Genomic DNA, 25,587 nt, shown 5'->3' on the forward strand with positions numbered 1-25,587 from the left:
TGTGCATCCCATCCATTAACCTGGGAGGGGGGTGCCCAGGGCCGGTCACTTGTGTGCCCGCCAAGACTGGCCAGAGTGGAGAAGGCAGGGCGGAGGGGGCAGGGCAGCCCTGCCCGCCTGGACAGCCCGAGAAGGCGGGAAAACTAGGCGGGAAAAACCGGTGACCAAACCCTGCGGGTGGGGAGAGCTGGGGCCCTGAGGTGAGGGTGAGCGAGCGGGGCCTCGGGGTGCAATCCGGCTCCTGGGGACCCCGCATCTCCTCCCCCCGAGGGTCTAGACACTGAGTCCGGCCTTCTCAGCCCTACTGGTCAGTGCGTGTCCCCGCGAGGAGGTCGCGGGAACCAGACGTGAGAGGCCAGGGGGTCCGCACCCGAGGCAGGGGCCCTGCCCCCGCGGGGGTCCCCTATAGGGCACGCGTGGGGTGCGGAGCCCAAGTTCCGCCACCCGGGCTCCCTTGCACGCTGGGCGGGGCCGTGGCCCGCGCGGGGCGGAGAGCGGGGGAAGTGGACAGAGGCGGGGGCGCCCCCCACCCCCTTTCTCGCTTCCCGCCACTGCCGCGGCCAATCAGGAGGCAGGCGCCCGCCCCCGGCACGGCCTCCCGCGGGCCCCGCAACTCCCAAACGCCGAGTTTTCGCGGGAAAAAAATCAGAGCAGCTGGCACCGCGGCGGGCAGCGCTCGGGGGGCGCACGCAGGGGTCCGGGCCACGCACGCGGCCCCATCGCCACTTGCAGCCGGGCAGAGCCGATCGCGGCGGCCGGAGAGGTGAGGGTGCCAGCGGGGCCGCGCGCGCCCACTGGGAGGAACTTTCGAGCGCGGCCCCGCAGCCGGCCCCGGGGCGACCGGGAGTCGCCCTCCCCACCCGCTGCGGCCCCGGCTCGTTCGTCCCCGGCGCCGGGCGGGGGTCGCTCAGGGCTGGGTGGGGGAGGGCCCGGCGAGCCGCGGGGGAGGATGTCAGGCTCCGCGCCTGCGCGCGGGGAGCCCCGCGATTCAATTGTCGCGCCCGAGCCTGATTTCGCGCGCCCTGAGTTCCCCGGGCGCGTCCGGGCCAATGGGGAGCGAGCGGGGCGGGGCGGCCGGGCCCTGCGGAGCCAATAAGAGGGGCGGCTGAAGTGAAGGGGCGGGATTTGGCGAGCGGGGGCCCCTCGGTCGGTCCCGGCGGCGGCGCGGCTGAGGCGGCGGTGGGCGTGGGTTGGCTGGCGCGACCCGCGCGGGAAGGATTTCAGGGACGTGGGTCTGCGGGGCCGGGGAGCGCGAGCCGCTTCGGGGTCGAGGTGAGTCGCTGGGCGCGCTCGGGGACGGCCGGGACGGGGCGGCCGGTTGCCATGGCCACCGCGGGGCCGGCCGCGTCGCGCACGCGCGCGGGGGGCCCGGCCGGGGCTCCGGACCCTGCGGGGGTCCCGAGTCTCGCGTGGGGGGGGGTCCCGCCGAGCCCGTGGCGCGCTGGGCTGAGTTCCTCCCCCGGGACTTCTCGAAGTTCCGGCCCGCGCGGGACTTTGGGACTCCCTCTTCCGTGTGCGTGAATGAATGAATGAATGAACGAACGAACCGCCGGCTGCGCGCCCTGGGCGGGGACGTCGGGGCTGCCCTGGACACGGGTGTTTGCCCCTGGGGAGGGGGCGGTGGGTGGACCCCGGAGGTCCGAGACCCCTTGCGCGCGCGTCTTTGATTGCCTTCAATTCTCCGCACTCGGTGCGCGTGGGGCCATCGCGTCCTTAATTCGCCCTGCCTGGCGCTGCCCGCGGTCCACGTGCGGGCCCCTCGGGGCCCGGACCCTCCCCCAGCCCCTAAGGCCCCTGTCGGCCGCCGGAAGCTGACCTGCGGGCCTTGCCCTCCCCCCCCCCCCAGCAGCACCGGCACCATGTGGGTCCAAGTGCGAACCATGGACGGTAAGGAGAGCCACACGGTGGACTCGCTGTCCAGGCTGACCAAGGTGGAGGAGCTGCGGCGGAAGATCCAGGAGCTATTCCACGTGGAGCCGGGCCTGCAGCGGCTGTTCTACCGGGGCAAGCAGGTAGGCCCGCCCCACCTTTGTTCTGGCCCCGGCCCCCGGCCCTGGCGGTCCCGGAAGGAGAAGTCTCAGAACAAAGGCGGGGCTGGCGGGCGACCCCGGCCGGCGCGCCCACCCCTGCCCCTTGCAGAACGCCCCTTGGACTCGTTTCTAGGGAAAGAAGTTGGAGGTGGCCGGCCGAGGGCTGGGCCGGGCTTCCCTGGACGCCTGCCCCGGAGGCCCCGCCTGCGCCCCGTGCCCGCAGGCCCCGCCGAGCTCTAGAAATAGGGCTGGGGGCTGCGCTCAAGCCCAGCTGCCCGCACTTAGCGCGCTTCTCCCGTCGGCCCGGGCGGCTCTGCTTCCCGAGTGGGCTCCCCGGGCGCGGGGGGAGTACCGCCACGGGAGGACTGGCGCCCGTGAGCCCGGCCCGGCCCGGCCGCCGGCTCTCCCGGGACCCCAGCAGAAGTCGTGGCCAGGCTGCGAGTGCCGCACTTTTGTTGTCGCCGTGTTGAGCTGGGTGCTGCTGCCACCTGCTGTCTTGCCGGGAAACACGCCATGCGCGTGGCCGGGGCGTGCTCGGCTCGCCGGGAGCCACACGCGAGGATGCAGGTCCTCGGGCTGGCCCGGCCCCGGCCGACCCTCGGAGCCTGCGTCCCGGGGGCCGGCGTGAGTGAGGGGCTGCCCTGGAGACGGCGCGGGCCCCTCGGCTCCGGCTCCCCCGTGGCACCGACGCTGTGCGCCACGGTGGCCGTCGGTTCCGTCCAGGCCCCGGCTTCCCAGAGTTCCCGAGGACGGTGTGCTGGCTGCGGCCGGGAGCCTGAAGCCCGCTCAGCCCGTGTTCCCGGGGCCTGCTCCGTGCCAGGCCCCGCGTCGGCCTTTGGACGTTGGCTCTTCGGCGTGCGGCCGAGCTGAAGGAGCCGTGGGCGCGCACTCGTCCGCACGTGGCCGTGCCGTGGCAGTGTGCGGCCGGGCTTGCGATGCGGCCGGCGGCTGCTGGCGACCCTCTTCCCCAGGATGCACTGGGGTGAGTGACAGACAGCAGCCCGCCCCCGCTCTCCCGCTTCCAGCCAGGGGTCCCTGTGAGGTTCTGTGCCGTCTTGGGGTAACGTGTGCGTGTAGTGAGGTAGACACACTTGATGGATCATTCGAAAGGTTTTCCAAACACTTTGTGCCGCGGAGAGAGGCGGCTGGGGAGAGGAGTCGCGCGGCCCCAGCGCTGGGGGGGCCCCAGGCGGCTGGGGCGGGGGTGGCAGGACCTCCACCCAGCTCTGTCTTGTTGCTGGTGGGCTCAGGAGGCAGAGCTGGGACTCGAACCCGGGCCGCGGAGTCTTCCTGGCGGCGTGCAGACGCCGGGCGTGGAGCGGGGTCGGCGCCCCCGTGCAGCTCGGCTCCGGGAGGGGCGTGTGGCTGGCAGGGGCTCTGCGCGTGGATGGCGTGCCAGCGCCCTGACGCCCAGGGGGCGCCCGTGGGCCGTGTTCACGGAGCGCCGAGCCCCTTTGTCTCAGGAGTGCAGCCGGCTCAGCCGCGGGAGGGTGGCCAGGGGTCTTCTGTGGGCTGAATGGGGCGGAAACGCGAGCGGGCGGTGGCCGGGGGTCTTCTGTGGGCTGAATGGGGCGGAAACGCGAGCGGGCGGTGGGGGAAGGGCCTTAGGGCCGCCGGCCCAGCCCGGCCCGGCCCGGGAGACGGCTGCGGCTTGGTCGCTTTTTTCCCTTGCGGCCACCGTAAAATAACAATGGCTGTCAACGTGGCGCCTCTGCCACGCTAAGCACGGTGTTCTGGGCCTTCCAGAATTGCCCAAGTGCCCCCACCACCGAGTGTGTGCCGGCGGGGCGCTGGTGGCTGACCGGGCCCGCCCAGGGCAGTGCGGGGAGGGCGGGCAGGCCGAGCCCCGTGCCCAGCTCGGAAGAGACGGCCGAGAAGTCCCCGGGTCAGGGTCTCTGCGACTCCGCACGGACCCTGGAGTCAGAGTCCTCTGGGCACTGCAGGGTGCGGAGTGGAGGCCCCGCCCCCGCATGCCAGGGCCCCCCAGCCGTGTCGGCCCAGGGTGAGGTTGACGTGAGGGGCCAGCGATGGCCAGCCTGGAAGTGAGCTGCAGCGGAGGCCTGGGGCGGCCTGGCTGGGGCCATAGGTCACGGCCCCGAGGCGGGGGAGGCGGGGTCCCTGCCAGCCCCCTCGCCCCCAGGGTCTCCAGCCAGAGGCCATCTGAGCCTGAGTGGGCGTGGCTGGGTTCCTGGTTTTTAGGATTTATGTAGTTGAAAGGTGGTGTTAGGGAGGGAGCGATCTCCCATTGGCTGTTTGACTCCCGGATGCCTTAGTGGCCGGGGCTGGGCCAGGCCGGAGCCAGGAGCCGGGGCCTTCCCCTGGGTCTGCCATGTGGGTGCGGGGGCCCAGGGACTCGGGCCGCCCTCTGCTGCTCTCCCAGGTGTGTTGGCAGGGAGCTGCATCGGAAGTGGAGCAGCCGGGACTCGAACCCGCGCCCACGCGGGAGGCCGGGGCTGCAGGCGCCGGCTTTCCTCGCTGTGCCACACGCCGGCCCCGTCGGTCTAGCTTTACTGCCAAAAGCCGGCGCAGGCCAGAATGGTCAGCTGCCGCAGGTGGCCGCTGGACCCCGTGTTCCCACCCTGCTGGAACAAGTCCTGGGGGCGGGTGTTTGCTGTCCGCGTGACGCGGGTCCCCGAGAGCCTCCGTGGACACGGCTGCCGTAGGGGGCTGGTGGCTGAGGGGTGGACGTGGCCGGAAACGGGCAGCCTGGGGGTACGGCGTGTGCGCCCCACCGCGCCCTGGCGAGGCCGCAGCCGTCTGGCGTCATCGTGGCTGTTGGGGCGCCGCCGGGGCTCGTCCTGTCCGGGGGAGACGGTGCCGTCTGCTCCGCCTCCTGCCCGGCTGTCCGCCCGGCTGTCTGGACACCTCGGGTGGCCTCAGCTCTTCCTGCCAGGCTGGGACGGGACAGTGGCACCAGGAAGAGGGACACAGGCCCAGCGCCGTGTCTGAGCCCGCTGGCACCGACGGCCCGCCTGTGAGCGGCGCCTGGCATCCTGGGAGGCGCCTAGGAGTGGGTGGGAGCCGTCCCAGCGCCGGCCCGGTGGCCCGGCGTGTGGAGGCAGGTTGCCTTTTTTTTTTTTTTGCAAAGATTTGTTTGCTTGAAAGGTGGAATTATAGAGAGGCAGAGAGATTTTCTGTCCATTGGTTCACTCCCCAAACAGCTGTGAAGGCTGGAGCTGGGTCAGCCTGGAGCCAGGGGCTTCTGCCTGGCCTCCCACGCGGGTGCAGGGGCCCAGGCACTTGGGCCGTCCTCTGCTGCTCTCCCAGACACATTAGCAGGGAGCTGGACCGGAAGTGGCGCTGCCGGGACTCGAACCTGCGCCTGTGTGGGTGCTGGCGCTGCCTGCGGCCGCTCTACCCACTACCCCGCAGCGCCGGCCCCTGGGTTTGGTGTTTGGCACAACGTGCCCGTGTGCACAGCTAGGGGCCCTGTGGATCCCGCCGTGGCCTCAGTTTACCTGGCAGTTGGCTGCAGTCCCCCGGGTGTTGGGACGTGCGGCTCTGCCCGGGACCGCGTGACGCGAGCGTCCCCGAGCCTCCACGTCTGCGTGCTTTGTTCTTCCCTTGACGGCTTCCTGTGAGCTCTGTGGTCCGGGTGCAGTCTGATGCGTCTTGGTTTGTCCAAGGCTGCCGCGCGTCGGCCGTGTATACGGAGGCGTTTAAAGGGCAGCACGGGGAGTGCGCGGGGTCCGGTCGCAGGCAGAGGCTGTTACCGGCCAGCACGCGCGCTCAGCACCGGGAGTGCGCGCGTTGGGCGGGGCCTGGCTCTCGGGACAGTGGCTGTGGTACTGCGGGCTTTGTTCACGTCTTACCGTGCCTAAGCTGCCCACTACCCGTGGCACAGGTTTGTAGGTAGGGGACAAAAGCGTGCCCTGGGGGTCCCGGGACGTGTGCCCTGCGGACCAGGGCCTGCTGTGCCGGGCGGGTGTTAGGCTAAGTCGCCCCTTCCAGGTAGAGTGGTAGGATTTGAGTTACAGCTGTAATTGTTTGTTTTTCAAACAAAAGATTGGAGAGGGAGGCAGAGCTCACACCTGGTTCACGCCCCAAACGCCTGCAGCAGCGGGGCTGGGCCAGGCCGAAGCCGGGGGCCAGGAGCGCCATCGCGTAGCGCCGCCGGCTTCCCGTACGGGCGCGGGTTCCAGTCCCGGCTGCTCGGCTTCCCGTCCAGCTCACGTCTGGGGCGCCTGGGAAGGCAGCGTTAGGTGGCCCAGCGCCCGGCCCCTGCACCCGCGTGGGAGACCCGGACGGAGCGCCTGGCTTGAGCCTGGCTCAGCTCCGGCTCCGGTGTTGCGGCCGTTCAGGGAGTGAACCTGCAGACGGAACACCTCTGCCTCTCCCACACTCTCTGTAACTGCCTTCTAACAAAGGGAGAGCGAGCTTCCGCCTGCTGGGTCACGCCCCACGTGGCTGCCATGGCCAGGGCTGGGCCAGGCTGGAGCCAGGAGCTGCTTCCGGGTCTCCCACGCGGGTGCAGGGGCCCAGGCACTCGGGCCGTCCTCTGCTGCTGTCCCAGGCCACAGCAGGGAGCTGGATGGGAAGTGGAGCAGTCGGGACTCGAACTGGCCCTGGTGGGTATGGCTTAGCCCGCTGTGCCGCAGCGCCGGGCCTAGGCTTCGTCTTTAGGCACATCAGGGTGTGCAGCTTCTGCTAACGTCCTGAGCCTCCTGCCGGGCCTGGGTTTGTCGGTAGGGACCGGCCTGGACCTAGAGCGTTCCGCCTGCACCTGCTGGCTCACAGCCTGGCCTCCCCTCCTGCTCCCGGGACTCTGCTCAGCGCAGCGGCCGGGCAGGCGGCTCTTGCCACCCAGGGACCCTCCTGGAAGGTTCCAGAAGCAGCAACAGGAAGTGGCCTGACAGCTTGGCCGCGTCCTGCCCTCTCTGTGCCCCTCTAGGGGTCCGTCCTGGGCCTCTGATAGGTTCACAGCTGGGAGGGGCTGCACTGGTGCTCATGGGGCTGCCCCAGCGACACGGGGGAGGGGGACCCGTCCCCTGGTCCCTGCAGTTGTGCCGCCGGCCAGGCCTGGCCACAGGCCCTCCTTGAGACTGCACTGTTGACCTCTGCACCTGCACCCACTGGCTGCCGGTCCTGGTCGCCGCTGCCTGCCCGTGAGCTCCGCTCTGGCCTGCTCTCCGGCCTCTGTCCTGTCCCCCTGCCCGCCGACAGACCCAGCTGCCTCCCTGGCTCCTGCCGCACTCCTGCTGGTCTGTGGTTTGGCCTGTGGGCCCGCCCCCAGCCACCTGCTGGCTGCCCCCCGCTGGGCTCCCGCGTCTCCCCTGGACTGTCCCTGCCGCCTGAGGCTGTGTGATAACCCTGCCCGCTCCGCCCCGCAGCTGTTTGTCTTCGATAGCCCCTGCTGTGAGCGCGGCCTCTGTGCTGTCGGGTGGGGGTGCCCCGGCGTGGGGGGGGGCCGGTGTCAGCAGGACCCTGTGCCCGACTGTGGTGCGAGCCCCGCCTGTGGGTGTCCTCGTCCCCACCGCTCGGGGGACACTGCTGTCCCTCTTCTGGAGCAGTGTGGGTTCACGGTGCCGGTCCGCGACGTCCTTGTCACCGAAGCCCGCGGCCACTAGGGTCACGGGTGGCGCTGGGATCCTGCGGTGTGCGGCCTTCCTAGACTGGCCTCGTGCCCTTTGTAAGACGTGGCGCGTGCCACCTGGTGAAGCCTCGGGACGTGGCTCCGTGGTTTTGGGCGTCTTCGGGCTGCACAGCCGTCACCACAGCCCCCTAGAAGTTCCTGTGCCGCCGGCTGGCACCGTTAGACCACGCCTCCGCCTGGATTCCGCCGCTCTGGTGTTTCCTGCCGCGGCATGCCACGCTCTGGCTTGTGGTGTGTGTGTCCCTGCCCTGATGTCCCGGGTCCCCACGCTGCGGCGCGCCCATGCCTGCTCGCCTGTGGCTGTGGAGGACGATGCTGGTGGACCTGTCCCCCCTCCCCTGGCTCCCCCCACCTTCCACCCACTGGCAGGTGGTCCCCCCCCTCCCACCCTGTGGGAGGGCCAGGTGTGGCCCCCAGTGCCACCTGGGCAGTGCTGGGCCTTGGAGGTGAACAGCGGGGGTGGGGGGTGGGGCAGGCCTGAGAGCCCTTATCTAGGGGGAGGGGCGGTGCTGAGTTCAAGTGCGATTCTTTGCCTGAGGGCTCAGCGTCCCCCTAGGCTTTGGGCTTTGGCTTGGCCGTGACCCCAGGTGCTATTTGCATACTAATAGCAGTGGGACTGGCCCTGGGAGGGAAGCTGACCTGTGTTCCCTTCTCCCTTTCCTTGTTGCCCCCTGGACCCTGGCATGGAGTGGGCGGGGCTGGACGAGGCGCAGGAACGGGGCGTTGTTGGACCCTGGGCGGGGGTGGGGTGGAGGTGGGTCTGGAACCAGACGCCTCCTTGGCATTCTGTTAGGTCGAGTGGGGACAGCTACGGGAGATTACCCCAAGGCTGCTGGCTAAGAGCCGCTTTTGTTTTGAAAGTATTTTTGCTTGTTGGGAAGAATTACAGAGCTGCTGGGAGAGGCAGAGGGGGAGACGGATGTTCCATCTGCTGGTCCACTCACCGAACGGCCACAGTGGCCAGGGCTGTGCCTGGCTGGAGCCGGGAGCCCAGAGCTGGTTCAGGTCTCCCGGGTGCAGGGGCCCAGGGACTTGGGCCATCGCCTGCTGCCTTCCCAGGCCACAGCAGGGAGCTGGATGGGAAGTGGAGCAGGTGGGTCTTGAACCGGCGCCCACATGGCATCCCGGGCAGCAGCTTGACTGCTGTGCCGTGGTGCTGGCCCCGCCTGGTCCACAGGCAGCGCAGACACTGCTTGGAGAGCCTGCTGGGGAGGTAGGAGGGAGGGGGGGACCCCAGGGTCAGAGGCCCCCCTGGGGTAGGACCGAGCCGGAGCCCTGTGGCGGGAGCTGGTGAACCAAGGGAGCCGCAGCCCCTGGCCTGCACAGCCGGGTCCATCCCTGCTCGGCCTGTCCTGGGCTCTGCCGGGTGGGGCAGCATCGCCCGGAGTGCCCAGACACAGGTCGCCCTTGGCTGGGAGTCCGTGGCGTTCTCGGGGGTGGGGGTTGCCGCGGGGCCGGGGCTACAGTGCAGCGTGCGGTCACTGCCCACGCGGCCGGCATTGGGTGCCGGAGCTCTGCTGGGGTCCCGGCTGCTCCGCACCCACCCAGATGCGGCCAAGGACGGCCCTGTTAGCCGTGCGGGCGGCGGAGGGGGGGGGGGGGGGGCTCCTGGCTTCCAGCTTCAGCCAGGCCCGGCCCCGGCCCTCGCTGCTCTTTGGGGAGTGAGCCAGCGACGGGAGGTGTCCTGCCTGTGTCTGCTGGGCTCACCTGGCCCCCGCGCCCCCGCCCCCGCAGATGGAGGACGGCCACACCCTCTTTGACTACGACGTGCGGTTGAACGACACCATCCAGCTGCTGGCGCGCCAGAGCCTGGCTCTGCCGCCCAGCGCCAAGGAGCGGGACTCGGAGCTGTCGGACACCGACTCCGGCTGCTGCCTGGGCCAGAGCGAGTCGGGCGAGGCGGCCGCCGAGGGGGACGGGGGGGACGGCAAGGCCGACGAGGACATGTGGGACGAGACCGAGCTGGGGCTGTACAAGGTGAGGCCGCGTCTGTCGTCCCTGGCGGGCTCCCGGGGCTCCCTCGTCCCACGGCAGGGCCTCGCCGTGCCCGCGGCCTGTCGGAATTCACTGCCCGAGTCCGAGACCGGCAGACCTCGCGGGGAATCGCAGCGTCCAGCTTCCCTGGACGGCTGGCGGCTCTGGCCTGCTGCCGGCCCCTGCGGGCTCTGGTCCGGGGGGGGGGGGCTGCTCCTGGCCCCCGGGGGGGGGGCTGGGGCTGCCGCTGCACCCCCTGCAGCGCCCAGAGACGTGCCCGCGCCCTGACGGCAGCTCCCGTCCCCGCAGGTCAACGAGTACGTGGACGCCCGGGACACAAGCATGGGGGCGTGGTTTGAGGCGCAGGTGGTCCGGGTGACGAGGCCGGCCCAGTCCCGGGACGCGCCCTGCAGCTCCACGGCCAGCCCCCTCCCAGAGGAGGACGTGATCTACCACGTGAAATATGACGAGTGAGTGCAGACGGGGCCCCGCACCCGGGACCTCGGCCCCTCCCGCCTGCCCCAGAGCTGTGTGTGTCGCCCTGCCCCTGGGATCTCGGCCCCTCCCGCCTGCCCCAGCTGTGTGTGTCGCCCCGCCCCCGGGACCTCGGACCCTCCTGCCTGCCCCAGAGCTGTGTGTGTCACCCCGCCCCCGGGACCTCGGCCCCTCCCGCCTGCCCCAGCTGTGTGTGTCACCCTGCCCCTGGGATCTTGGCCCCTCCCGCCTGCCCCAGCTGTGTGTGTCGCCCTGCCCCTGGGACCTCAGACCCTCCTGCCTGCCCTGAGCTGTGTGTGTCGCCCCACCCCCGGGACCTTGGCCCCTCCCGCCTGCCCAGAGCCCCGTCTCCAGCACAGGGCGGGGGCGGGGGGACCTGGGCCGGCCCTTCTGCTGAGAGGCCTCTGGTACAGTGTAGGCTCCGCTGTGAACCCCGCGGGGAGAGGGCTTGAGTGAGGTCCATGTCCTCCGGGGATAGCAGGCTACCTCCTGGGGGCCAGCTGTGACCCCGCGGCTGTCTGAATCCAACTTCACGGGCAGGTCAGCTCGGCCGAAGCCGTGCCGTCGGCGCAGAGCCCTCCCGAGCCCTTAGCGTCCTGTGTGGCCTTGGCGGGAACCCTGTGACGCCCCGCAGTCTGCCTACAGGGAGCGGGGAGCCCCCAGCCCCAGAGCTGCTGACGGGATGCGCCTGTTGGCTTAGCTGCCCTGCCGCGTGCCCGCTTTGGGCGTGGCTGGGGGCCCAGGAGCGCCTGCTGTCCAGTTCCCCACCCCTGCGGCCTGGGCCCCTCATCCTCCGGGTCTCCCTCCTGCGTGCCCGGGGCCCATGTAGTTCTCCCATCCAAGTACGAACCAGGCCCGACCCTGCTTAGCTCCCGAGATCAGAGGAGACCGGGCGCGTTCAGGGTGGTGTGGCCGTAGACTAGGGGCCCATGTACTTCTGCCTTCCCAGACCCGTTAATAGAGCCGGGTCGGAAGTGGAGCAGCCGGGACCCGAACAAGCACCGTGAGGGATGCCGGCATCCCCGGCGGTGGCTTGACCCGTTGTGCCACGGTGCTGACTGCTGTGGCCGTCCTGTTGTTGGAAAGGGGCAATCACGTTGGAGCAGGGCCCCCCCTGCCGCGACCCCGTCGCCGGGGCCAGGACACCAGAGTTGGGGGCTCCCGCTCCGACTCACGGCTGTCGCCGCGCCCGTGTGCCTGCGTCCGCACCAGCCGACCTGGGGTCTGGGTGGGGGCCCCCAGCCTGTGTGGCCGTGGGCTCTGAGCGCGGGCTTTTCCCGCCAGCTACCCGGAGAACGGCGTGGTCCAGATGAGCTCCCGGGATGTCCGTGCGCGCGCCCGCACCATCATCAAGTGGCAGGACCTGGCCGTGGGCCAGGTGGTCATGCTCAACTACAACCCCGACAACCCCAAGGAGCGCGGCTTCTGGTACGACGCCGAGGTGTCCCGGAAGCGGGAGACCAGGACGGCGAGGGAGCTGTACGCCAACGTGGTGATCGGGTGAGCCGCGGCACGCCACGCTTGGCGCGCCTCCCCCCCCCCCCCCCGTGGCTGGCTGGCGAGGTCGGCCAGGCCCCGCCCCGGGAAGGACCAAGGCCACACGCTGGCAGCGTCACTGTCACTGGTGCCTCGCAGGAGCGTGCCGTGCCCCAACGCAGGCCACGGCTCGCGTCGCAGCCTGGCGCCCGCACAAGCCAGCTCGGCCCCGGCCACGGCGGTTGGTTAACCTTTTCCCACGGCTGCACCAGGAATCGGCCGCTGGGATGAGTCGGTTCTGTGGGGTTTAGTGACACTCGGCGCTTTCCCGTGGCTGTGGCTGTGCAACGCTCCAGAGCCGAGACTCCTGGGAAACCTGGCTCCGCCCCCCACTCCACTTCCTGTCTCAGGACTCCAGGGACCTCCGGGAGTGGACCCTGCAGGCCCCGTCCCGGGTCTGTCTGAGCAGCACGTGTGTTGGAGTGTCAGCGAGATTCCACTAGGCTCCCTATGTGTGTCCGGCACCAGTGTCCCAGGCGTGGCGTGGGCAGGGCGGGGCGCTCCTGGTGCCGTCCTGGCCTGGAAGGCGGGCGAGAGCGGGCGGCCCCGGCCCTGGCTTGCTCTCGTGGGAGTTGGTGGTCAGCTGCTGTTGGGGGGAGCCGTCGGAGGGGTCCCCCCCGGAAGTGACGTCTTGAGAGTTAGGGGCGCTGGCTGGCCGCGGAGCGGGGCAGGGAGGGTGGGCAGCGGGACACGGAGGAAGCTGCGGCGGCGTCTGGGTCGGTCTCGGCTTGGCAGCGCTGCCGGGACGTCCCTGCTGGCCTGGCGCTGGTGCAGGCCACCCGCCTCTGACTGCATGGGTCGGGTCACCGCTCCCGCGCACGGCCGTGGCATCTGCTGCGACGCTGGGTTGGCCTCTGTCCCTCTCTGGGTCGTGGGTTCCCCAGGTGTCCGGCCAGGGTCCAGAGGCCTCAGTGGGGTGTGGCTGTCGATTCGCTTGCCAGCAGCTATCTTGGCGTGGCCCGTCTCATTCCACCACAGCGGGGGCCGCAACGGCCGGAGCTGGGCTGATCCGGAGCCAGGAGCTCCATCCGGGTCTCCCCCGCAGGTGCAGGGCCCAAGGACTTGGGCCAGCGTCCACTGCCCTCCCGGGCCACAGCCGGGAGCTGGATGGGAAGTGGAGCAGCCGGGACTTGGGCGGCGCCCTGTGAGCACGCGCCGTGGGCCTCCCTCCGCCCTGCTGCCGCCTGTGTCGCGGTGTCTTGGGAGCCTCGGTCTGCCCTCTGGTGCCTGGGTTTCTGAGCCCTGGGAGGGTGTTGATGTGAAAGGCAGAGTGACTCGCGCGGACTCTCCCATCCGCTGGTGCTGGCTCACTCCTCAGATGGCCCCAGCAGCGGGGCCAGGGAGGCCGGGAGCCTGGGTCTCCCGGGGGGCGGCGGTGGCCTGCGCCACCTTCCCAGGCACGTGAGCAGGGAGCTGGATTGGGCTCGGGTGCGGGTCGCTGGCACAGCCCCCAGGGTGGCGTCCCCGTGTGCCTGCGGCCGGGTGGGAGCCGCCCCTGCCGTCCGAGCCCCTCCATGGCGCGCGTGGCCGTGGGCTTGACCACGCTGTGAGCTGGCCCGAGTTGGTCCCGCCCTGCCCGCGCCCTGTGGGAGCTGACAGTGCTGAGAGGCTGGCACGCGGGGCAGGGCGCCTGGAATCCCGCAGGGGAGGGGCGCCTCTCCCGGTCCTGTCCGGAGTCGCGGCTGGAGGGAGGGGCTCTGAAAATACGCTCGTGAAACGGGCGGGGTCTCGTGGCTCTCCCACGGTGCTCGTGGCGAGCCCTCGCGACCCACGCGGTCCCCCGTGTTTGCTTTCCAGTGTGGCTGCTGGGAAACCCGGGAGCCCACGCCCTGCCGATGGCTCGGGTGCAGGGTCCCTGCGCCCGCGGGGGTCTGGTCGCCTTCCCGGCCCGCGGTCGGGGAGTGCGCAGGGCCTGGGGTGTCTGACTGTCCCTGCCCCACCGTTCACTCTCAGCAGCGGCGGCGGCGTCCCCCTCCTGTCCAGGAGTCCACCCCCTCCTGTCCAGGAGTCCACCTCCACGCGCTCACAGTGGCCTCTCCCAGGCGACTTCGGGAGGCTCCTGGGAGGTGGAGTAGCGCCAGCCTGTCTGGGGCCCGCCGGACGTGGAGTCCGCGCGTAGCCTCTGGTGTGCTTGGCGCAGCTGCAATGTCCCCGCGTGTCCGCGCGTAGCCCGTGGTGTGCGTCCTGGTGGGCTTGGCGCGGCCGCAATGCCCCTGCGTGTCCGCGCGTAGCCCGTGGTGTGCGTCCCGGTGGGCTTGGCGCGGCCGCAACGTCCCCGCGTGTCCGCAGGGAGGGCTCCATCAACGACTGCCGCATCCTCTTCGTGGACGAGGTCTTCAAGATCGAGCGCCCGGGCGAGGGCACCCCCGTGGTGGAGAACCCCCTGAGGCGTGAGTGGGGGGCCGGCCGCGGGGGCTGGGGGCGCAGGCTCCGCCGCCGCCCGGCTGACGCCCCCGCCCGCGCAGGCAAGAGCGGCCCGACCTGCAAGTACTGCAAGGACAACCTCAGCAAGCGGTGCCGCGTGTGCGCCTGCCACGAGTGCGGCGGCCGCGAGGAGCCGGCCAAGCAGCTGCTCTGCGACGAGTGCGACATGGCCTTCCACATCTACTGCCTGAGCCCGCCGCTCAGCGCCGTCCCCACCGAGGCCGAGTGGTGAGCGCGGGCGGGGCCGCGCCGGGCCGGGCCGGGCGCGCCGCCGTGCGCCGCCGTGCGCGCCCTCGCGAGCCCGCCTGTGCCCGCCTGCCCCCGCAGGTACTGCCCCGACTGCCGGACCGACTCCAGCGAGGTGGTGCGCGCGGGCGAGCGGCTCAAGGAGAGCAAGAAGAAAGCCAAGATGGCGTCGGCCACGTCGTCCTCGCAGCGGGACTGGGGCAAGGCGAGCTGCGGCCCCGCCCACCCCGGCATCGCCCCGCCCACCCCGGCATCGCCCCGCCCCAGGCCCTGCCCCGCCCACCCTGGCACAGCCCCGGCCACGCCCACCAGCCCCGCCCCTGACACCGCCCCGCCCCTGGCCCTGCCCCCGCCCCCAACCACCGGCCACGCCCCCCAGCATCGCCCCGCCCCCTCCCCCGGGCTTACTCCCCCGTGTGTCCTCCGCGTGCAGGGCATGGCCTGTGTGGGGCGCACCAAGGAGTGCACCATCGTCCCCTCCAACCACTACGGACCCATCCCCGGGATCCCCGTGGGCACCATGTGGCGCTTCCGAGTCCAGGTACAGCTGCCTGCCGGGGCCGGGGGACCCCTGTGACCTGTGACCTGTGACCTGTGAGGGGCGCCCTTCCTGGGGACAGTCGCGTCGTGGGCTCGGGCTGCTCGCTGCCGCCCTCTGATGGGCACGGGTGGGGCCGTGGTCATGGCCCGCGGCTGCACGGCAGCGCCCCTGCCCTCCCACCCGGGTCGTGATGGCCCAGCCGCCCCAGGTGTTGCCGGGTTCCTCTGTGGAGGGCACACGGGCCTCGGCTGTGCCGCTCGGGCTCCTGCTGGCAGCCGTCCCGGCTCCTGCCACGACCTCATGCCACGGGTGGTACATGACGTGCTCTGGGCGTGCAGGCGCGCGGCCGGCACAGGGCTGTGGTGCAGGCCGGCTGGCTGCTTTTCAGAGCCGTTTGTTGGTTTTCTTGACCGTTTGTTTGAGAGTCAGATTCTCTCCCTCCACGGCCAGGTCACCCGTGCGGTGGCGGGGCCGCGTGCCCGAGTGGGCAGCTGCTGCCCAGGGTGGGGTCGCGGCTAGCCCTGCTGGGGGAGGGCCTGGGCGGCTTGCGGGTCCGGTCTGGGAGGTGCCAGTCCCGTGTCGGTGCCGCCGCAGGTGAGCGAGTCCGGGGTCCACCGGCCGCACGTGGCGGGCATCCACGGCCGCAGCAACGACGGCGCCTACTCGCTGGTGCTGGCCGGCGGCTACGAGGACGACGTGGTGAGTGCGCTGTGCCGGCCGCGTGGGAAGTGTGTGCGCTTGGCGGCGGCCGTCCTGGCGGGGCCGTGGCCCCCCCCTGGCCCGGGCTGCCGGCTCTGCGCGGCGGCCTCAGCGGCCCTCCCGCCTTTCAGGACCACGGGAATTTCTTCACGTACACGGGCAGCGGCGGGCGCGACCTGTCCGGCAACAAGCGGACCGCGGAGCAGTCGTGTGACCAGAAGCTCACCAACACCAACAGGTCTGTGGGGCCGCGGCCGGGTCCGGCTCCTTCCTCTGAGGCTGGGGGGCGGGTCCGGCCCCGTGGAGGGAGAGGGCCCCACGCCGGCTCCCTCTGCAGACGTGTGCGGAGCCGTCGGCGCCACCACCCCCCTGCGCCCGTGCCCTCTTACTCGCACACGCGGATCCGGGTCCAGGTCCTGATCCTGCCGGGCGGGGGCGGAGACGCGGGCGGGGGCGGAGACGCGGCTCCAACCTGCACCCGCTCTCCCCGCAGGGCGCTGGCTCTCAACTGCAGCGCCCCCATCAACGACCAGCAGGGGGCCGAGGCCAAGGACTGGCGGGCGGGCAAGCCCGTGCGGGTGGTGCGCAACGTCAAGGGCGGGAAACACAGCAAGTACGCGCCGGCCGAGGGCAACCGCTACGACGGCATCTACAAGGTGAGCCGCCCGCCCGGCCCCGCCCCGCCCCCGCCCCGGCCCCGCCCCGGCCCCGCCCCCGCCCCGTCCTGCCCCGCCCTGCCCCGCCCCGTCCTGCCCCGCCCCGCCGCCTGTGCCGGACGCCGAGCCGAGCCTGAGTGCCCCCCCCCGCCAGGTCGTCAAGTACTGGCCCGAGAAGGGCAAGTCGGGCTTCCTGGTGTGGCGCTACCTCCTGCGGCGGGACGACGACGAGCCGGGGCCCTGGACCAAGGAGGGCAAGGACCGCATCCGGAGGCTGGGGCTCACTATGCAGGTGCGGCGCCCGCGGCGGGAGCAGGGGCGCAGTGGGAGGGCGGGGCCTCGCCAGCCCCCTCCCTGCAGTCCTGGGAGAGAGCGGGCTCCCCCGCCGTCATGGCGGCTCTCTCAGTTCCCGAGACGCTGGGCCTGCCCCGGGGGCGCGGGGCTGTCACTGAGCACTAGCCCAGGGGCGCGCAGGGGGGGCTGGGGTCCCTCAGTCCCCTTTGACTTGAGGCTGCTAGTGAGGGCGGGGTTTCCTGGTTTCCTGGTGGGGCCGGCGTGCGGGTGTCACCCTGTTGCCCTCGAGGTGGGTGGTGGGCAAATGGAGCCTGGCGGGACCAGCCGGGACCAGAGCCTGCTGTGTCCGGGAAGGGGGAGCCCTGGCACCGCGGGGACCGCAGGCTCTGGGGCCCACGCCAGCAGGCGGGCAGCCCCGGGCCCGGCTCTCACTGCCCTGCCCCTCCCCCTGCCCCTGCCCCTGCCCCTCCCCCTCCCCTGCCCCTCCCCCTGCCCCTCCCCCTCCCCCTCCCCTGCCCCTCCCCCTCCCCTGCTCTCACTGCCTCTGCCCCTCTTGCAGTATCCAGAGGGCTACTTGGAAGCCGTGGCCAGCAAGGAGAAGGAGAAGGAGAACAGGAAGAGGGTGGCGGCGGCCGCGGAGGAGGAGCCGGAGGAGGAGCAAGTGCCCAAGAAGGCCAAGGGCAAGGGCAAGGGCTCCTGGAAGCGGAAGGCAGTGCCCGCGCCTGGGCCCGCACCCGCAGGTGGGTGTTCCTGCAGCGGCCCCGCCCCCTGCCCCCGCCCCCTGCGGCGGCCGCCCCCCGGCCTTCCCCTCACCCTCTGCCCCCTCCCAGGCCAGGGCAGCGCCGGGACCCCAGGCCGGGCCGCCAAGAAGACCAAGGTGGAGCCCTACAGCCTCACGGCCCAGCAGAGCAGCCTCATCCGCGAGGACAAGGCCAACGCCAAGCTGTGGGGCGAGGTCCTCAAGTCGCTCAAGGACGGCCCGGTGAGCGGGGGCTGCGCGGCCGCCTTGCCCCACGGGACCCTGCCCGGGCACCGGCCGCTTCCTGTCTGGGGCTCTGAGCTCGCAGGAAAGCAGTCCGAGCCGAACGGGGTGTCCTGGGGGCCCCGCCTGGTCCTCACCCCGGGGCGTGGGCGTGGCCCCGCCTGGTCCTCACCCCGGGGCGTGGCTGGGGGCGTGGCCGGGGCTGACGGCCCGCCTGGTCGCAGGTGTTCCTGAGCAAGGTGGAGGAGACCTTCCAGTGCATCTGCTGCCAGGAGCTGGTCTTCCGGCCTGTGACCACCACGTGCCAGCACAACGTGTGCAAGGTGAGGGGGGGCGGGACAGCGGCCGGCCGGCGCTGGGCTGGGCTGGAGCCGGGAGCTCCCTCGGGTCTCCCACGCGGGTGCAGGGCCCCGGGACTGGCTCCCTCGAGGGTGTGCACATTTAAAGACTTACTTATTTGCAAGAGAGTAGAGAGAGACAGAGGTCGTCCAGCCACTGGGTCACTCCCCGGGTGGACAGAACGGCTGGGAGCCTCCTCTGGTCCTCCTACCATGGGGCCAGGGCCCCAGCTCGGGGGCCATCACGGCTGCTCTCCCGGGCACGTCAGCAGGGAGCTGGATGGGAAGTGGAGCGGCCGAGGCCCCTGTGGGCTGCGGGCACTGCAGGCGGGGGCTTTAACCCGCTGCGCCGGCTCAGGCCGTGACGCTGCCCTGCTAGCCGGAGGTCGGCAAGCTTCCGTTCCTGGTTCACCCCGCAAGTTCCCGTGGGCCGGGTCAGCTGGGGGCTGGGACCCAGCCGCTTGCCGTCACCAGGTTGAACTCGGGTGCCCCGACACGGAATAGGAGTGTCCTAGCCACTGGCCAGATGGCTGGGGGTCAGGTGGGAGCCAGTGGGCTGCGGTTGGGACAGGGCGACAGTCCAGGAAGTGTGGGGCGGGGCATCCCCGGGGTGCAGAGCGGAGTGTGGGGGCCGGGGCAGGCCTCAGTGGGGTCAGGGGCCCCGTGTGACCCCATTGGATGGACTTTGAGAGATTGGGGGACACTGCGTCTGCACCCCCCAATCTGCCCTGGCCTCTGTCGCTGGGGACTTGGTTCCCAGCCCTGGCGCGCCCACTCCGCTTCCTGTCTGGGGACCTGAGGGGTCCAGGGACCTCCTAGGAGCGTCCTAGGACCCCAGTCCCTGCTCGTGGAGTGGGGAGGGCGCCTCACCCCTCTCTGTGGCTGCTGGTGCGCCGCCGCCATGCAGTGTCCTCCGGACCCCGGCCGCCTCCCTCGGGCTGTCGTGTGTCACTGCGGGCTGGAGCCGACTCCAGCCGTCGGCCTGAGCCCCCCCCCCCCCGCGTCCGGACTGTGGGCTTGCACATTCTGGGGTTGGCGGACGCGGGAGATGAGGGTGGGAGGTGGCCCTGGCCGTTGGCCGTGCTGTGGCCTCGTGGGGCCGGGTCCCTGGAGCACATCCCTGTGCCTCTGGCTCCACCTGGCTTCTCCCCAGGCCTGGGGCGACCTTGCCCCCGGCGCCTGGCTCCGTGGACGGGGCTCCCCTGGGCCCTCACTGAGCACCCGCTCTGCCGTGGGCACCGTGTGCGGAGCCGGGAGCCGCCTCCGACCTCCGCACGAGCGCAGGGGGCGGCTGCTCTGGTCCTCCCAGGAGGTCCGGGGGCGGGGCCCGGCGGAGGGCACGGCGCTGGCCAGGGGGCGCTGTCCCGGCTCTCACGGCGTGCCCTGTTCTTGCAGGACTGTCTGGACAGGTCCTTCCGGGCGCAGGTGTTCAGCTGCCCGGCCTGCCGCTACGAGCTGGGCCGCGGCTACGCCATGCAGGTGAACCAGCCGCTGCAGAGCGTCCTCAGCCAGCTCTTCCCCGGCTACGGCAGCGGCCGGTGATGGCCGGCTGCGCCCTCGGCCCGGCGGCTGCCTCCAGACGCCGTCTTCCGCCCCCGCGCCCCGCGGTCCTCGGGCGCCCCGTCCCGGCCGCCGCGGTGGGCCCGCACTGTCCTGGTCCGGTTTAGTTCTGTTTTAAACGTCGAGCCTGCCGTTCAGCCACGAGACCATGACGCGAGGTGTCGGAGACGGGATGTGCCGCCGGGCCGCCGCGCCGCGCCAAGTGCCTTCCTCGCTTCCTCCTCCTCCTGAAGACGCGGCTCCTGTTCTTAGCACTGAATTGTCAGACGCCAGCCGGACTCGCCGGGCCGGGCCGGAGGCTTTTAGCGACCGTTGCAAGTTTGTCGGCTTTTAACTCTGCAGTTGAGAATTGAGGCTTTTGTGGTTTTTTTACGAACGCTTTTTTAAATGAAATTCCTCTGTAGTCACTGTACATGTACCCCGAAGCATAACTCACGGTTCGGTCGGTTGTCCTCATGTTTATATTTTTGGAGTGGTTTGTTGACTTTCTCACGTTACCAAAGTTCGCAGCTTATACCTCAGCAGAAGGGCTACGTGTCACACACCCGACAGACTGGAGCAGAGCCGTCCCGGGCTCCGTCGCCTTCCTGGATCCTGAACGCAACAGTGAAGCGGCCACAGCTGCGCGCGCGGGCTTGTTCTCGACTCGGGTTTTAGATTCTCAGAATAAACGTTTTTCACAAACGCATCTGATGGCGTCGTCCGTGCGCTGCGGCTCTGCGGGGGGGGCGGCGGGGCGGCGGGGCGGCGAGGCCCCTCCCGCGGGGCTTGGGGGCCTGGGGGCTCGGGGCCTGGCCATCCGAGGCGGGGGCGTGGTCTGCGGTGTCCGCGGGGGCAGAGCTGACACCTGCGGGGGGCGTGGTCTGCGGTGTACCTGCGGGGGGCGTGGTCTGTGGTGTAGGCCGCAGCCGGGGCTCCACCCACACCGGGCCTGGCTCCCACTGTGGGGTGGGCGTGGCTGTACCACCCCCGCCACCCCCCAGCTCCGTGGCCCCCACCGTGGCCCCCACCGTGGCCCCGAGGGCTCCGGTCGACCCCGCTCGCCTGACCCGACAGCCGCACGAGGCCCGGGACGGAGCGCGCACGGGGCTTCGCAAGCTCCGCGGGAAACACGAGTTTGTTTTTGCTGCACAAATTTTGGGAATAAACGGAGTCTTGAGAAACTGCGTGGAAATGTACTTCATGGAAACGTTACGCACAGACTAACATTTTTTCTTTTGCACCAAAATAAAATTTTTTAAAAATTCATTTGAAAGACGCAGGGAGAGAGCTGTGCCCTGGCTGACCTCCCCGAGGGCTGCAGCGGCCAGGTCTGGGCAGCGCCCCAGGCCCCCAGAACATTGCGGAAGGTCGGGGATGGCCTCGATCCGCCGCCTCCTGCGTGGACAGCGGTGCGGCTTGTGGGGAGCACACGCGTCCTGTCGGAACACAAAGCCCCTGACTTGCCCGGGCCTGGGGGCGGCCACTCTGTCCAAGGCGGGTGGGTGCTGGGGACAGGTGGGGGACCCGCCTCACAGGGCTGCCCCGAGCCGGGTCACCTGGGTCACTTCACCCCGAGCTCGGGGTCTCCGGCCGTGGGACACCGAGCTCCCCCCAGCCTGAGTGAGCGGAAGTCGGGGCGCATTGCTTATTTGAAGGGTGGAGTTAGATAACAGGTCGTCCTCCCCAGGTGGCCATGACAGCCAGGGCTGGCCGGGCCAGGTCAGAGCCAGGAGCCGGGAGCTCTCTCCGGGCCTCCCGGGATGTGCGCTAGCCGGAAGCCAAGGAGCCTGGACTCGAACCAGGTGCTCTAATGCAGAATGGGCTTGACCTTGCTGCTCCACAGCGCCCCCGCCCCGCCCCACCCCACCCCACCCCACCCCACCCCGCGAGGGTTGGAGAAACCTGCTTAAGACAAGCGAGACAGATGAGAAAGAGGCCGGCCTCAGCCTGCGGCACTGGCATCCCATGTGGGAGTCCCGGCTGCTCCACTTCCCATCCAGCTCCCTGCTGTGGCCTGGGAGAGCAGTGGACGATGGCCCGAGTCCTTGGGCCCCTGCACCCACATGGGAGACCCGGATGGAGCTCCTGGCTCCCAGCTTTGGATGGGCCCAGTGCTAGCCATTGCGGCCATTTGCAGAGTGAACCAGTGGATGGGAGATCTCTCTCTGCCTCTCAAAAAAATCGATTAAAAAAAAAAAAAAAGGATTTGCGAGCCCTGAAATCCAAGCGTGAGCGTCGCTGCCTTCTGGGATCTCTTGGCAGGACGACAGCGTCTCGCGTGGCCCAGGGGCCCAGGCGGAGCCATTCCCCGGGTCCGATGGCACTTCTGACTCCTGGAGGACGGCGCTTTGAGCGCGGAGCTCCGTCCCCTGGGAGCAGACGTGCGCTCGCTGCTCGCTTCTCCGGCGGGGCTGTCAGTGCGCTCAGAGAGCTGGCAACACCTGTGCTCCTGGACCCCCAGCAAGAGGGGCTTCTTGGGCCTCGCGGCCTTGGGGACCTGCTCTCGGGTCGGCAGGTGCAGCTCGGGGGCGCAGGCGCTAGGCCCTGGCCGGCGCGCTGGGCACCGCCCCGGGCTGGGCTTGCAGGCAGGTGGGGGTGCGTGCACACCCCGTCCGGCCCAGGTCTCTATGGAGCCTCCACCACGGCCTCACGGGGCCAACCCCAGGGGCAAACCCTTCCCGTGCCTTGTGCACTGGCGGGGCGCGGGGCGCGGGGGGCAGCCGCCGGATCCCATCCCCCTCCCGTGGGCGCTAGGGGACGCGGGGCAGGCCGCTCAGGGGGGTGGGGCTGACGGCTGCTCGACCCTCCGGGTCTCTTCGGCAAAACTGGGTTGCTTTCGGTGCTATGTCCCCCAGCACCGCGACTCGGCAAATTAGGAAACGCTGAGCCCCCAATTCCAGCAGCGGGTCTCGAACCCTGCTCCCGAGCCTCCCGAGCCGGGTGCTGATGCTGTGCTGGGTCTCACGTACTCAGCCGCCGCCTGATAACTGGGGCGGGGCCCAGAGCGAGCGGGCAATGATTGGCACCCTCCCCAGCCATTCGGCGCCTCGGGCTTACCCTGCAGACCAATCCTCACCTCCCCCTGTGCGGTCGTTGGGCGTTCCGTGAGGCGCCCTTGTCAATCCGAGCCCCAGCCGCCGTCGGGTTGGCCTCTGCTGACTTGGCTGGCAGGGGCTCTCTCCAATGAGAATGGAGCCGGTCAGCGGGCACGTGGGTGGGCGCCGGCGTGTCCCAGTCGCCCGGCCAATGAGGAGACGAGTGCAGCGCCAGAGCCCGCCCAATCACGGTGCTCGGTGGGCGGGCCGTGCGGTGTTGATGGGCCCGGCGGAGGGGAGGGGCGGAGCTGTCAGCGACGACCAATGGGCGCGCGGGCGTGGGTTCGGGGGCCAATAGCAGCCGGGGCGGAGCAGGCGCGCGGCCTCTTAAGCCCCGCCCGGGGCGCTCGCGGAGGGCTCGGCCGCCAGCGAGCGAGCGGGGCCCGGCCCGAGCGGGGCCTAAGGGTGCGACGCCGAGGGCGGGGGAGCGCGCGCCGCTGCTCCCGGACCGGGCCGCGCGCGCCGCCTCAGGTGAGCCCGCGGGGAGGCCGCCGGGCCTCCCGGCCGCGTCCGAGCGCGGGCCCCGCCGTCGCCATGGCCGCCCCCGCGCCGAGGCTCGGGGCTGCGGGCGCGCCAGGGACTCGAGGCCCAGGCCTCGGGCGCGGCCTGCTCGGGCCCGGCCGCTGCGCTTTGTCCGGGGCCCGTGAGGCGGTCGGGGGCGTCAACCGCCCAGGCCGGGGGCGGCCGCGGGCCTGAGGGGGAGGGCGGCGGCGGGACCGGACAATGGCGGGGCGCGCCCAGGGGCGGGGGGCGGGGGCGCCCCTTCCAGGGCCGGGGGCGCGCGGGGGGTTGGGCCCAGACGGCCCTCGGGTCCGCCCCGCACAAAAGATGACAGCGGGAGCGGCCCGGCCCGGCCCGGCCCGGCGCTGCGCGAGGCCCTTCTCTTTGATTTCGGAGCGCAATCCTAATAAGAATCGAAAATTTGAAAAGCGCCAGGATCTATGACCCACATCCCTCAGGCAGCCCCCGCCCGCGTTCCTGGCCCCGGGGACAGCGGGGGGTGCTCCGGGGACGCCCCCCTGGACTGCACACCCAGCCCCCGGCACGACCCCTCGGCGCTCGCACGCCGGTCCACCTGCTAGGCCGCCCCCGTGCCCCTCCTGGGGACCCCCCCACCTCAGGCCAGCAGACACGCCGTCGGGATTGAGGGACTCTGCCTGCATGGCCGGGTGATCCACTTGCTAGACGATCGCAGCGCCCAGGTCGCGCGCCCCTGCCCGAGCTCCTGCAGGCCCGCAGCCGTCGGCTGGGAATCAGCTGCACCCCGCCCCCGCAGACGCCCCCGCGGAACTGGGGGCCGGGTCTCTCCTGCAGGGGACGGGGTCTCTCCTGCAGGGCCGCCCTGGGTCTGCGCCCCGGGCCGCGGGCACGGGGACCTCGGAGGGGTCCACCTGGGCGCCCGGGCAGCTCGTCCCGGGGACTTCTCGCCCCGCCCAGGGGGAGGGGTGGGGGCGGGGCGGCCGCCGGGGACTGCTGGGGGGGGGGTGTTGTCCCATCTGTCGGCGTGGGGGAGGGCGCCGCACACCTGGGGAGCAGCTTCGAGTTGTGAAAGTTGTGCGCCCTGCCGTCGCCTTTTCCCTGTCTCCGTCGGCTTCGGTGGGCAGGCCCCCTTGAGAGCGTTGGGGTCCGGGGGTCCCGGGACGCGCTCAGGCACCCCCACCCCGTGCCTCCGTAGCTCTGATCCCCTCTTCCCCCGTCCCCGGGCCGACGAGGGCCCCGAACTGGCTCCAGCCCCCACGCGGGCTCATCAGGGGACTCCTGGGGGCGGTGCAGCTGCTAATGACGCCCCTAATTCTCGCGTAATCGCTCCCTCTAGGGCCGCGGGGAGGCCGCTTCTCGGGCTGAGCCGCGCGCGACGCTCCGAGGTGCCGGGCTGGCTGGGCTCCTGTGGGTGCCCCGTGGGGGTCGCGGAGGCGGTCGGAGCGCCCTGGCCCCGCGGAGGCGCCGCCTGGGAGATTGGTTTGCACCACGCTGCGGGGCACTGGGGTGCGTGGTGGCGCCGCGTGAGTGCGCCTCGCTGGTGTCCCGGCCTTGGACGCTGGTCCTCTCCCCTCGGGGCAGGGGCTTCTAGGAGCCCTTCCCAGAGCAGCGCCGCCCCGCGCTCCGCCCCTCGCCCCGCCCCTGCCTCTGCTGGTCCTTGCGCCCCGCCCCCTCCAGGGACCCTTGGATTTTGAGGGCCAGGCAGGTGCGGACGTCTGGACCTCCAGGGGCCCTCCTGAGGAGGGGGCGTTTTCCCAGGGGCTCCCGCGGGACCCGGGGTCCAGGTTCATGCGTTGGGGGGGGGGGGCGCCCCTGCCCACCCCTCTGCTTCCGACTTAGGATGTGGACAGCAGGGGAGGGGCTGAAGCCAGGCTGTTCCCGCCCTGGTCCTGGGCTTTTCTGTCCTCCGTTGCAGGCCCTGCGAGGTCTTTAGACTCTAGTGACCTGGGTTCAGATCCCTCCTGGAAGGCCGGGCCTTGCTTTCCTCATCTGTAAAATGGGTACCAGGACAACACCTGCTCCAGGATCCAGGTCACGGCCCAGGACCCCACCTGCCTCCTGGTGGCTGAGAGGATCCCGGGGGGCACCGAGGGGCTGGGCGGGTGCCTGGCTGCCACTGGCTCCGTGTGCGCCGCCCGGGACCCCACCTGCCTCACGGGCCTTTTCTTAGTGAGTGGCCCCTTCAGCCCTCGCCTGGCCAGCTGGGTCCTTCGCTGGGCCCCTGCCCTTCCCAGCGCAGCTTCTGTGCCAGGGCGCCACTGCGACCCACGCCCCCCCCCCCCATCAGGGACATCCCCGCGCAGTGCTGGTGTTCCGCGTGGAGTCAGGGGACTCACTCGGCGCCTCTGCGTCCCGGGGCCCCTCACCTCTGATCCGCACACCCAGCAGGTCTGAGGGGTTTTCGTTTCGGAGGAATCGTCTGTGACGCTCACTCCCTGTGTGCCCCGAGGTGGGGGTCCCGGGGGGTGCGGGCCGTCCCCCCCCCGCCCTGACAAGATGCGGCTTCTAACAAAGTCAGGTCGCGCAGGAGAGGAAGCCGTCTCCCTGCTCCGAGCCTCCCACGCTTCTCCTGCCCCCACTTCCCCTCGCGCCCCTCCCACGGCGGCTGGCCATGCAGGTGCGGGCTCACCGGCCGCCCAGGGCACAGGGCGAGGGCTTCCTC

At 71.2% G+C, this 25,587-nt stretch overlaps 2 protein-coding genes across 7 annotated transcripts in view; both read left to right on the forward strand.

The window, feature by feature from the left end:
- Window positions 1-607: 607 nt before the first annotated feature.
- UHRF1 (ubiquitin like with PHD and ring finger domains 1) lies at window positions 608-20,056 on the forward strand. Of its 5 annotated transcripts, XM_070059504.1 has the most exons (17): window positions 615-763; window positions 1,847-2,012; window positions 9,358-9,600; window positions 9,907-10,067; window positions 11,377-11,592; window positions 13,918-14,018; window positions 14,094-14,280; window positions 14,380-14,503; window positions 14,732-14,839; window positions 15,434-15,538; window positions 15,670-15,776; window positions 16,032-16,194; window positions 16,349-16,486; window positions 17,048-17,228; window positions 17,319-17,470; window positions 17,695-17,793; window positions 19,204-20,056. In XM_070059504.1, exons 2-17 carry the CDS (start codon window positions 1,860-1,862, stop codon window positions 19,348-19,350), a joined length of 2,385 nt encoding a protein of 794 aa, XP_069915605.1. In that variant the 5' UTR covers window positions 615-763; window positions 1,847-1,859; the 3' UTR covers window positions 19,351-20,056. The 5 variants fall into 5 exon arrangements, with proteins under 5 accessions (XP_069915603.1, XP_069915604.1, XP_069915605.1 ...); XM_070059502.1 differs by having other exon boundaries at window positions 608-763; window positions 1,850-2,012; window positions 13,918-14,280; XM_070059503.1 differs by having other exon boundaries at window positions 614-763; window positions 13,918-14,280.
- Window positions 20,057-22,786: 2,730 nt separating this feature from the next.
- Window positions 22,787-25,587, forward strand: part of KDM4B (lysine demethylase 4B) — an 86,617-nt gene continuing 83,816 nt past the window's right edge. For both annotated transcript variants that reach the window (XM_070058683.1, XM_070058684.1), the window contains exon 1: window positions 22,787-22,916. The gene's annotated coding sequence lies outside the window, so the exon portion shown is untranslated. The remainder of the gene's footprint in view (window positions 22,917-25,587) is intronic.

Source organism: Oryctolagus cuniculus, chromosome 16 (assembly GCF_964237555.1).
Source record: "Oryctolagus cuniculus chromosome 16, mOryCun1.1, whole genome shotgun sequence".
In the NCBI taxonomy this organism is placed as follows: domain Eukaryota; kingdom Metazoa; phylum Chordata; class Mammalia; order Lagomorpha; family Leporidae; genus Oryctolagus; species Oryctolagus cuniculus.

Coding starts and splice junctions, on each gene's coding strand:
- UHRF1 (XM_070059502.1), top strand. CDS start 1,860: ATGTGGGTCCAAGTGCGAACCATGGACGGTAAGGAGAGCCACACGGTG. Junction 14,504..14,731: donor CGCAGCGGGACTGGGGCAAG/GCGAGCTGCGGC, acceptor CTCCGCGTGCAG/GGCATGGCCTGTGTGGGGCG. Junction 16,195..16,348: donor GCTACGACGGCATCTACAAG/GTGAGCCGCCCG, acceptor CCCCCCCGCCAG/GTCGTCAAGTACTGGCCCGA.